At 53.9% G+C, this 12,159-nt stretch overlaps 3 protein-coding genes across 3 annotated transcripts; 1 reads left to right on the top strand and 2 right to left on the bottom strand.

Moving 5' to 3' along the window:
* Positions 1-2,074: 2,074 nt before the first annotated feature.
* Positions 2,075-3,864, bottom strand: BBA_07100 (ELP3 family histone acetyltransferase; the record flags this gene model as incomplete). The annotated part of the gene is made up of 2 exons (XM_008602197.1): positions 2,075-3,504; positions 3,564-3,864. 2 exons carry the CDS (start codon positions 3,862-3,864, stop codon positions 2,075-2,077), a joined length of 1,731 nt encoding a protein of 576 aa, XP_008600419.1.
* A 1,190-nt stretch (positions 3,865-5,054) lies between these two features.
* On the top strand, positions 5,055-5,522 carry BBA_07101 (uncharacterized protein; the record flags this gene model as incomplete). Its single annotated transcript, XM_008602198.1, has 1 exon — positions 5,055-5,522. One exon carries the CDS (start codon positions 5,055-5,057, stop codon positions 5,520-5,522), a length of 468 nt encoding a protein of 155 aa, XP_008600420.1.
* Positions 5,523-7,038: 1,516 nt separating this feature from the next.
* BBA_07102 (methyltransferase domain-containing protein) lies at positions 7,039-9,060 on the bottom strand (the record flags this gene model as incomplete). Its single annotated transcript, XM_008602199.1, has 1 exon — positions 7,039-9,060. The coding sequence occupies one exon, from the start codon at positions 9,058-9,060 to the stop codon at positions 7,039-7,041; it is 2,022 nt and encodes a 673-aa protein (XP_008600421.1).
* Between the last annotated feature and the right edge of the window lie 3,099 nt (positions 9,061-12,159).

The following is a 12,159-nucleotide window of genomic DNA, read 5'->3' on the forward strand; positions in this document are numbered from 1 at the left end:
GATACCGACGTTTCAGAGATGCATCGGGGGATCGGCCGGGGTTAGCCACCATCAAGCCGAAATAGGAAAGGGTATAGCATCAAGATCATGGCAAATGCTGCAAGTGAGACTTGCAGCGGTATTGCGAGTAGTCTCTAATTCTTGTGAGGCCACATGCAAGGATCGCTGAGAACAATGAGCAGACCGCAGACTAGCAAGGCAAGCTAGCTGCGACAAGCAAGAGAAGCAATCTGACACAATGGGACGCTGCTTTCGTCGTACCCGAAAGCACCTTCCGTAACCCTGTGATAGTCATTTTGTTGGCTCTTGTGAATCACATATAGAGCAGAACCGCTCATCGCCTTGCTACTTGTACGAATGAGCGTGGAAACAGGTTGGATGAATAAAAATGCAAAGTCAACTCAGTCTTGATCATTGTATTGAAAGTGGACAGTGAAAATATCTTAGAAGAGAGGTTGGAATGGAAGCAGCAGCCGTGTGCTTATAAGCACATGTTTAGATAGAAAACCGCTGTTGCTCAAGTAAATTTTACAGTAAACATAGGATGTAGCTCAAGTCGAATCACGTATATACAGAACTGGCATCAATAGATAAAGGAAATACAATTTCTTCTTGCTCAGCACGCCTCGCTTCGCATTTTCCTCAACCTCGGACCTTGACACCAACCCCTGTGACACGGCAATCATGCAACCCACCACCTCATTCAAGATACGCCATCCACCGCTCGGCAGTTACTCAATCATTACGCCTCGCGGCTTCACATCCTCGGCCATCTTACTCCAGCGACTTGCATACACCCTCCCATTCTTCACCACCACCAGCGCGCTCCTCTCCGGCTCGTCCAAAATCCCCACGTTCTCGAGCGGGCTCCCCTTGAGCACCAGCACGTCCGCCGCGAACCCGGCCCTGACCTGCCCCAGCACGTGCTCCTGCCCGAGCATGCGCGCCGCGTGTACCGTTTGCGCCCCTGAGCACCACGTCGCTCCGGGAGGCCCGCCGCCGTCTTTGCGCAGGCTAAACTCGCCGCGACTGCTCCCGCCCTGCAGCGGCCCGAGCAGGTCCGAGCCGTGGTAAATGGTCACTCACGCCCGCGTCGTGCGCCACCCCGCAGCGCCGCGACGCCGCGCGCGAGCACCTGCTGGTTCTTGGCCTGGTTTCGCCCGGCGGCAGAAACGCGCTGTACGTGGTGCTCGCCCATGGCCTGGTAGGTGATGAGCGTCGGCGTCAGCCAGACGTTTGCGCGCTGCCATGTACCGCGCCGTGTCCGCGTCGAGCAGGTTGCTGTGCTCGATGCCGCCGACGCCATTGTCCACTGCGTGCCGAATCGCCCGCGGCGTGTACGCGTGCGCCGTCACGTACGTCCCGTAGCTGTCGGCCACGTCGGCGACGGCGTGGTCCTCGGCCGACGCTGGGAGGATGCGGTGGGTGTAGCTGCGCGTGGGCTGGACAGAGTCAATCAGCCCGTCGCGCAGCACAACGGTCTGGCGGGGGACGATGCTGCCATTGGCGGCGTCGACAACATTGGCGTTGTGTAGGACATACGTTTTTTTTTTTTTTTTGCGGAGGAAGAGTCCAGGGCTTAACAAGTTTTCGCCGGGATACCGTCTTGACGAATCGGAGGCGGCGTCGTCGTCGTCGTAGGCGGAGCTTGCATCGGGGGCTGTGGAGGATGCTGGACAGGAGGTATAAGAGTTTTTCGAGTCATGACTGTCTCAGTTCACTCAGCAAGGAGATCAAGCGCAATCTAGATCCGGTGCTTTGGAAAGAAGCAGTTAGATGGTCCGCGCCTGGAAAAGGTACAAAGTGAGCGATCGACGGATAAAAGCAAATCTGAGGTGACTCCGCACCGGCGCCGCTACCCGGTACGCGGGGTAGGAGGCCGGTACCAGTAGGATGATGTTGACAAGTCCGAATAGATAGAAAACAGTGAACAAACTAGCAGTCTGTGAGCAAAAAGAGATTATATGTTTTCATTGAATGTGTCATAATGAATTCCATGCATGCGTTGGCGCTGTAGCCTGCATCCCAAACGCCAACCCCGATTCTATTTTTTTTTTGAAGCCCAATCCGCAATTTATTCTTCAGCCGGCCCTGGACGTCCATCAAGCCACTTGCTCATGTACGGGCCGTCGAGCCAGTAACCCAGCTTCCTGTAGTAGTTGCGCACGCCGACGCCCGAAATGACGCTAATCTTGTCGCTGCCGTGCTCGTCGCGGGCGATGCGCTCGGCCTCCTCCATGAGCAGCGTGCCGAAGCCCTGATGCTGAAACTTGCGGGGATCGCGTGCGTGGACAGGCACAGCGGTACCGTAGACGTGCAGCTCACGAATCATGCTCGTGGGCTGCGCTGTGAGCTCTGGGCGAAACGTGTACTTTTCGGTGCACTTGCGGAGGCGCAGCAGACCGACGAGGATATCCTGCTTGGGGTCCTCGTAGGCCAGAAACGTCTCCCAGCCGCCGTTGGCGGCGTAGTCACGGCGTACAAGCTCAATCTGGTTGGGGCGGATCTTGTTCTTGACCTCGTTGACGCCGACTTCGCGGGTGCGGACGTCGCGACACGTGGTGCCAAAGTCCTTCATGCGGGCGAGAGCCAGCTCGCGGAGGTTGCCATTCTCGACGCCCGACGTCACGAGAGGCATGGGGATATCACGCTGCACGCGGTAGATGCGCGTCCAGGGCGGGATGAGCGCGAGGATGCGTGCGACCAGATCGATGAGGCCGTTTGGTGTGTAATTTTGGTAGCGGCCGGTCCGCCACAGCTCGTAGAGACCGGTACCGCGGATGACAAGGGTAGGGTATATTTTGAGACCGTCAGTTCGGAATGCAGGGTTTTCAAAGTATTCTCTGAATTGGTCGAGATCGCGCTCCATGCCCACATTGGGCAAATCAGGCATCATGTGGCTGACGACCTTGAAGCCCGCGTCCTTTGACAGACAAAACGTCTCGGCGACGGCGGCAACAGTGTGACCTCTGTTGGTGTCGCGGGCGACGTCCTCGTATAGCGACTGCACGCCCACCTCTAGACGCGTGCAGCCGTAGCGCAGCATGTCGGACAGGTGCGGCTGCAGGCAGTAGTCCGGGCGCGTCTCAATGGTGATGCCGACGCATTTGACATTGCTCATCTCGGCGGCCTCGACGGCCTCGTCGACGTTGGACGTCTGGTAACCGCTGAGGGCGTTGTGCAGCTGCGAGATGAAGTCCTCGCGGTACGACTCGGGCAGCGACATAAAGGTACCGCCCATGATGATGTACTCGACCTTGTCGACCGAGTGGCCTAGCGACTTGAGCTGGTCGACACGGCCGCGAGCCTGCTCAAAGGGGTCGTATCGCGCGCGGATGGCTCGCATCGAGGTGGGCTCGTAGCCGGTATAGGACTGCGTGCTGTACTCAAAGTCGGAGTCGGGGCCGCCGGGGCAGTAGACGCAAATATTGCCCGTGTAGGCAATGTGAGGACAGCGGTGAGGCTTGCACATGACGGCGACGACGGCAATGCCGGACGAGGTACCTGCGATGATATTAGCTGTACGCACATGGGTAACAGAGCCCTGTCAGAATGCGACATACGGATGGGCTTGGCGATGAGCTTGTGGAGGATGTATTTCTTGTAGTGTTCGGGGATAGCGGCGATGATGGCGGTGAGAGGCGGAATGTTGGTCAGCTTGTGCTTTTTGGCCAGCTTGTTGCGCAAGCTGTTGAGGTTGATGTCGCGACTGGGACGGCCATTCTTGCTGGCCTCGTGGTCCTCGATGAGGGTGTTGGCGACGTCGGCGCAGCAGCGCAGGTAGCGCTCGCTCTCGGGGGCAAGGTCGACGGCCTTCTTCTTGGCCGTGGCGGCGGCCGTTACAGTGACTGTAGCGGTAGCCATGATAGTATGTGCGGTGTTGGTGGTGACCAGAATATTGGTGGCCAGAATTTTTTGTTTCAACCTTTTTTTTTCTTCTGCAATGACCGTCTGTTGGAGTATGGCGGGATGTGTCAAGGTGGGGCAGGCTGGGCCAGTAACGTGGGGTGGCTCTGTCAGCGTACTTTTGGATGGGGGGATCCCTCGGTAATAATGAGCAGCATTTTATGAAAGAGCCAGACGGAAAATTTCCAATCAAAAGATTGCTTTCAGCACTGAGTTTGTATTTTTTATAGCATATGAAATCATATAATCTGGCCATGGTAGCTTCAGCGCATCAAAAATCGACCTGGTGGCGAGCGTTGCGCAAAGAGGCACTGTGACACAGCACCACCAAGTTCCAACCTCGCCGAGTCTTTCGCCTATACTTCGTTGCTGGTAATTGCCCGTATATAAATTGAGCCTCGTTTTTCAGCTAGGCTTCTCTACGCTAACCACATTTATATGCTCCGAATTCCTTTTACTCACGGTCCTCAGGAGAACTGATTTCGATTCCCAGCAGGATCAGAGACTGCTGCCATCTAAACTCCTGTAACCGCAGGAACGAGTTCAGCAGCTGACACCGATCTTATAGAGCTATGTGCATGTGCTACTAACTTATTCTATTGCACTACTGTTCAAATCCACGCAGTTTTTTTTTCTTAGATTGAAAATGCCCAACTTGACTGGGTAAAGCTACTATAAACGTAGATGCCCCTCACGCCTATCGGTAGGTACCACTAATACTTTCAACACCGAAAGCTGTCGCTGCCACATTTTACATTTACTATATTACGAGGTCACATCAAGACAAGAAGCTCTTTCCAGTGATGAGCTACAGCTGCTTTTTAAACCTAGCGATATGCTTGTTCCTGGATTCTCTGCGCCCTAGCAAGGAACTTGGGCTGTCAGTGATGGAGTGATAGAGCTGGTGGGTTTCTCGCTCTCAACGATTCTGCATGTCAGCGTGACGAATGGCCGCGTTGCAGTAATTCAATAATTGGCAAGTTAACTCAGTGGCTGCTGATAATCACGTGCTGTTCTGCTGCAGATATTAAGGCAGCGCGGTGGACGCGTGCGTACCCCTCACTTCATGAAGCTCTCACCAAACACAACACTTTTCTAGAAACTATCACCAAGCACACTAGGTCTCTAGAACGCCATCCGGCTTCATTATGGGGAGGTCCGAGTACAACGTCGATGTGTTCTATGTAAGCCCTGGGGGCTATCAAGACGTCGCAAAGCCGGGAGAAGGAATTACGGCTGCTGGGAAAGATGAGATCGACCTGGAACTAAAGCGCTCCTCAAAAGAGGAAGTAAAACGGTGCCTGGAGAAGCACTGGAACAACGAAGACTCGTCGCCATTGCTTTCGACTTATGAAAACGAAGATCATGCCTACGAGATCGCGAGCCGATTTCTACGAGAAGGACATACGGTCACGATTGTGGTGATCCACCTGGCCACTATCTCTGGCAAGGGCTTTACTTGGCGTAAAGCGCGGCCTCTTATAGAGAGTCTGGGGCTGAAAATCCTGCCTGGCAAGATATATCGCTACTCCGAGAGTGAACGCTTATTTGTTCACCACATACCGGACGCGGCAATAACAGAGGCTCGGCAGCTGACACAGGACATCATCAGCTGATTCCTCATTGAATGAGGCTGGAGAGAGCAGAGGAGAATAGGCATGCGCCGGCTTGGTGCAGCAGAGTGGGCGAGGCCCATGTTTGGCGGATGGCGCGGTCGTAGCTCAACCTACGATTCATGCAGAGATTGAGGAAAGATGTGGCTCAACCCGCGTGTTTACACATAATGTGGACGATGAGTGAACATTTTGATTATTATAATACGATTGAGTCAGCAGAGTTCAAATTTTTCATTGGGTAGAACATCCCTTACGCATGTAAAGAGCACTTGTCTAGCACCATGTTGTCAGGTATAATAATAAGGCTCCTGTACTGCTTCACTAAATTGGCAAAGGGCCAGGCGCTAATCTCGGCATGATAATCAACGAGGAATCCAGCTGTAGCTTGAAAATTTTGTACGCTGGCGCGTTGTAAGCTTCCAGAAAGCCGTGTGGTTGAAGAAGGGCGCGATGTGGTGGGCGAGCAGAAAGCCAGTAGCCAGCGTGACAACTCCACCGTTGCTAATTGTGTTGTCAAACTTTTGTCCATCTTTGAAAATTTCCCCTTTCATAATAAGTGAACAAAAATTTCATTTCTTTGGATTGATTTCTTTGCAATATTTCTCAGTACCAAGCCTAGGAAATTAAGCACCTTTTTAAGTTATTCTCTTTTTCTCTTGAATACATAGCATTGGCACATCCCATTGACCGCTGCGGATCTCTAGCGCCGGTTGTCGATGCCATCTCCACATTCGCCTTCTCACAAGTTCACAACTCAACCCATGATGCACACATCTCTCTCTACTTCTTCTTCTTCTTCTCCTTCTTCTGCCTCTTCCCTCACCACTTAACCACCGCCATGCCACCTTCTCTCCGCCACCAAGTAATATCCATATACAAAGGTCAATTCTTTCCCTTCCCTTTTCCTCCATTTGCCCTACTAACCCCCTCCCCCTCTCTCTCTACAGAGCTGCTGTACCTGGGACGCGAGTACCCTCTAGGGTACAGCTACTTCCAGCCGCGTCTGCACAAGGCCTTCATGGCCAAGGCGGGCGAGCGCGACGAGGACAAGATTCGGCAGGGCATCAAGCATGCCGAGTACGTGAAAAAAGGTGCGTTTTTCTAGGGGGGAGCCTGTGAAGGGTTTGGGGGGAAAAAAAAAACAAGAGGCTAACAAACAATTCAGAAATTGAAGCTTTGTATGATGCCATACTCACGTCAACCACGGGGCAGCATACTAACCAACTATTGTGTAGATATTATTTAAAACGATATCGCACATTGCGAAAACGCTATGTACCAGGCGCATAAACGATCTATCAGCTATTTCATGTATCTCGACGCATCATAATAAAATAGAAGAAATTTTACTTTTGCATTTGATAGCTTCATGACTAGATTAAAGAAAAACACGACATGGATCATTGCTGAGATGCTTATACAAAACAGTTCTAGTTCCATACAATTCATAATCCTGTAATATGAACAGCCGCTGACGCAGCTGACGCAGCTTGACGCGCCTTGGTTCAGCTACTCATCAACTCCGCTTCGTAGCAGACCACGCGCCCACTTCTAAACACTCTCCCCAGCTCGTGCCGCTGTCGCTCATCAGATCCCCCATCATCTTGCCCATCCAAACGTCCCACTCGTCCTGGCTCTTGCCCGAGACCTCGCGCAAAATGGGCTCGAGAGCCTGGACCTGCTGCACGACGGTGAGCAGCGCCGTCTGACGAAGCGCCTCCTGGCCGGGCGACAGTACGCGGCTTTCTGCCCTGGGCGGCGCGGGAGCGTCCTTGTCCTTTGAAGAGCTGCTGCCGTCTCTGGTGACGACGACGCCGCCGACGCCCTCCCGCTCCCAGCGCACTTCGCTGAGAGGAATGGCCAGGCGCCGCGAGCGCACGTCGGTCAGCGTCTCCGACTCCTGGAGCAGCGCCGGGCCGATGAGGGTGCAGGGCACGGCGGAGAGGTCGCGCGCCTCTAGGGCGCGCGAAAGCCACTGATTGTACTCGACGAGAAAGATGTTGAGGGGCGCCGAGAGCGGCGTGTTGGCGTTCATGACGTAGGCACCGAGGCTGGCGGCGGCCTCCTGGTCCTCCGCGTCGTCGAGATGGGCTTCGGGGACGTGCGGGCGCAGCATGCGGATGAGGTGGTCTGAATCCCAGATCTCGAGGACGCCGCCTGGCCGAAGGAGGCGAATGTACTCGTCGACAAAGTGCTGGTGCTCAAAGTTGGTCATAACCAGACTCATGTCCTTGACCATGACGAGGTCAAACTGCTCGCTGTCCATGGGCCAGGGCAGTTGGCGCAGGTCGTGGCTGAGGAAGTGCCAATTCATTTCGGGATCGGGCTTGGCGGCGTCAGCGGGGGAACCCCCTGCTGCACCAACAGTGGTCGTGTTGCCGGTGTTCGGGGCGAGCGGGGCAATGTCGACGCCGGTAAAGGAAATGTTACCATGGCCGCGGGATTTGAAATAGCGATGGCACATCATGGACCAGAAGCCGGAGCCGCAGCCAACTTCAAGAACGCGACGGGGCGGCCGTTTGGAGAAGACGGGGGAGCAGACGGGCCCGCCAAAGACCTGGATGAGCAGCAGAGTGCGCATGGATTGGCGGTGCAGCTCGGTCAGGTCAGCAGGAAGCGGGTAGGGTAGGCTTGTGTCGTTGAGGTAGGCTCGGCCATTGCGGAGAACAAAGGGTTTAGATGTTAGGAGGTTCTCGCGGGAGCTGGACGAGGTGTCGGCCGACGAGGACATGGCGGAGGCAGCGGCAGAGCGTGAAGAAATGTCGTGGGCGGAAGGCGACGCGGCGCCATTCATGTACGCTGCGGCGGGGGACCGGGGCGACCAAGAGGAACTGTGCCGGACATGGGCATGGGCATGCTTGGAGTCGGGCGTCAGAGGATGATGGCTGTCGGGTTGGTGATTGTGGTGGTGGTTGTGCTTGCCACGGGATATGAAAGAGTGCGAGGCACGCTTCAAGGCGCCGTGGTGCGCGACGTGCTTGGGAGAAGAGGCGGGCAGCAAGGGAGGAGAGGAGGCGGACAGGCAAGCCTTTTGAGTGTGTTGGTGGTGGTGGTGGTTGTTATGTTGCGGACGAGGTGGGGTGGATTTAGCGTGCGAGGAGGAGACGGCTCCAGTTGACGGTGACGCCGCTACCAGCGTGTCTGTGCAGCGGCCGGTATGATTGATGTGATTGATGTTGCTATAGCTGTTGATGCTACCACTGCTGCAACGAGTAGCTGCTTCCTCGTCGTGGTGTTGCTTTTTGCTCCTGCGTTGAGTGCGGCGTTGGTGATGGTGGTGTTGGTAGTGGTCGAGGTCAGGACCCACGGCAGCGGCTTGTGCGGGGCGGACCGACTTCAACGGCGCGTGCTGACAAGTCGGCGATGATGGCTCACCGTCGCTCAAGGCTTCGGAGCTCTTGGAGGTGGACTGTGAGAGGGATTCGCCGTCGGCGTCGGAGGATGTCTTTATGCGGCGCGATGATGGCGGCAGCGAATTTGGAATATATGGCAGCATACCTCGGCCAAGGATCGAGGGGGTCATCATTGGAGTGTACATGGCGGGCGCTGTGACTGCTGTATTTACAGCGGGCCGTTGATGCTTGGGTTGGGAGATGGGGGCGACGTGAGCGGGGGCTTCGGGGGAGGGGGTACTGCAGGCCCGCTAAAGGGGCAATTGCAGTGCAATGAATGGAGGGCAGATAAGTTGAAGACCAGATAATACAGGGCCGTTCACAGTGGCAAACGTGTTGGAGCCACAGCGGATCACAGCGGATCACACAGGCCACAGGGGACCACAAATGCCACAGCGCCCAAAAAGCTTGGCTCTCTTAATGTAGCGGTTCCAGCGCGGTGCAGGTGCGGTTCCGGAGTGGTAACTGGCCGCTGAAAAATTGTCCGATTGCAGCCGCACAAATACCCCCGCTGCCCTCTTTTTTCTGCCCTCTCTCGTCTCTTTTGCAGGGGGTGGGGATCTCTATCCAGGCCCGGAGAAAACAAGACCAGGGACAAGGAATGGTCGGATCGGGTTGCAAGATGACTGCGGCCGAGTTGCTGTTGTGGTCTTGTCGAGTCGAGAAGTGGATGCTGGGGCTGACCACGTATCCTGAGAATGTCGCCTAATCGTCCGACCAAGCGTCGCATCGATGAACCAACGGCGCAGATGTCTTGCGAATTCCGCCGGATTTTCAACAGCGCATGACACCGTCGTATCGAGTTCTGTCGTAGCAGGTGTCGTAGCAGGTGTCGTAGCAGGTGTCGATGCTGCGTCAATCTCTCTGCAGTGTTTCAATGTGTATGTTATATATCGCTGCTCCTCGCCTTCCGCTCATCCAACCATCTCAGAGACGACAAGTCCGATTGTGTTCTTTCTTCTCCGATACTGACCGGGCTGATGGACCCCAACTTGCCCCAGTAGGGTGTGCGGCGCGCTTCAAGAACGGCTCGCACAGACACCTGGCGATGCGCGAAATCAGGCTTCAGCCGGAGTTGCTAGCCGGAGTTGCAGTAACAAATAACCTCGGGTTCAATTAGTGAACTGCCAACTGATAAATGCGTGTCGTAAGTCGAGAGTAAAGGCGGCGTCGGCGGCGGCGCCGGGGTACAAAAAGTAAACCAGTCAAAAGAGGTGCAAAACTGATGATGTAGGGGCGCAAAGAATAGGTGTCGCAAACAGAGACGCGCCAACAAGAAGAAAGCGCTTCTGATATCTCAATGCAAACTACTTCAAATACAAAAAAAGAAGAAAAGAAAGAGGAGGCCAGACGCTTCTTAATCTTTTTCTTTATTTCGCCTCGTGCTTCTCCAAGACAGACTAGGCGGCCCAGCATCAGCGTTGGTAGGCACACGATATAGAATGCTGGGCGCCACCTAATCAGATAGCGCGGCTTGCTGGGGGCCTGACTTCTTCCTTCGAACAGCAATCCCTCCTCACCATCGACAAATCAACGACACCGACCAGCAAAGCCTATCAGCCCTTTTTGCTCGAGACAATTCTTCCGACCCTACCTATTCATCCCGGCGCCCCCCCGCCATCAATACTGCTATCGCAATTTCCTGCTGCACTCCATCACCCAACAAAAACTGTTTGCGATGCTGCATCTCTTCAAACCCCGCCCTGTGATTGCCCGCCTGCCAAATATACATCTCGTTCAGCCCAGTGCGCTCGTGTTTCGATAGACACGCATTATTCCTGTTGCTTCAGCCCGACGTCACGAGACGTGGCGTCTTGTTGGTACACCATAATGGTAGACATTCGAGCAAAGCAGCCTCGACAAAATAAGGCCGGCCCTCACAGCCTATTACATGGATGAAAGGATGCCCTCCATAGCCCGCCAACTCAAAGCCTCGGCGGCGTCCGCCAAGTCCCCTCTAACGTGCCGCGTATTCGCCATCGACCATTACAGACTCGCAACTCCGCTCAACTGGTGTTGACGATCGCTGGACCCCAGGTTTCTGCGGCCCACATGGAGGCTTTCTTCCCTCCCCATCACTTACTTCTTGTGGCAGCTGCAGTTCGTCTTCTTTGAACCCCCGCCCGCTGTGTTGGGGAACGTGGCTTCCGCCTCGCTGCAGTCTCTTTGTCGGCCGACCACCACACCTCGATATAGTGTCGTTGTCTCCGGGCTACAAAAGACGCTGGAACTTCTTGGGCAAAAAGAAGAGTGTCTGCGGTTTCTGCGCCCCAGGATCTTGGCTTGTTCGTCACACCCCAGCGCCATGCAGACGACTGTGACATGCCTATTCCGGCCAGTGGGGATTTGCTTGCGGTGCGCCACGCCGCACTTCTGCACCGCCCAAGTGCCGCACTCGTCGGGCCTTGTTGGCCCGTGATGAGGCCTGAGTCGTGTACAAGTACTCAAATCAAGCCTTGACCGTCTCAATAGACCAGATTTGTCCTCGGAAAGCATCGAGAGTGGTACGCTTCTCCGGGTGTTTGTGCCGTGACCAGGCTACCTGCCTCTTGTTATAAGCTCGGCGGCTATATAGCATAAGAATCAAATTTGACGTAAATGAGTAGACGCAATGCTCTTCTTTTTGGGTAATCGCCATGCATTGTACGTAGTAACCTCGTCTGCTTCCAGTAATTGCTCACATGAGTTTTGTCTCCGCCTCTGTAGCAAGGTGGCTATCCTTCACTACCAGACAATCTCTTAAATGTGATGTCGTGAGCCTCTTTCTCAGGCCGATCGTCTAGTATATTCTAGTATATAACTGCACGGAATTCCTTTTACAAAAATGCGCACCGCTGCACAGCGGCATCGCTTACAATACCTTACTAGAGGCAGCCTAGTTAAGACGCGGGGTCACATAACCATGCGGGCGACTAAAGAGATTAAGGTTTAACTAGAATAATTATAAGGAATATAATTAAATAATTAACCAAGTTAATTAAAAGTCTATAATAAAGAAATAAATATATATTTAAAGAGGAGGTATTTTAATAGCTAGGTAGTCTAGATCTTTACTAATTAATCTAAGTAATACTAAGTAATTAGTTTTAAGAGTATTATTTTTAATAATTTCTTATATAAAGATATTACTTATTACTACCTCATAGTATTTAAACCTAACTTACTACCTAAGGAATAGACTAACTATAGATTAGGGAAAAGCTATCGTTATAGCTACCCTCTCTTTACAGGCCGCTAGTATTACG

The sequence above is a fragment of the Beauveria bassiana genome (genome assembly GCF_000280675.1).
Source record: "Beauveria bassiana ARSEF 2860 unplaced genomic scaffold BBA_S00022, whole genome shotgun sequence".
NCBI lineage: Eukaryota > Fungi > Ascomycota > Sordariomycetes > Hypocreales > Cordycipitaceae > Beauveria > Beauveria bassiana.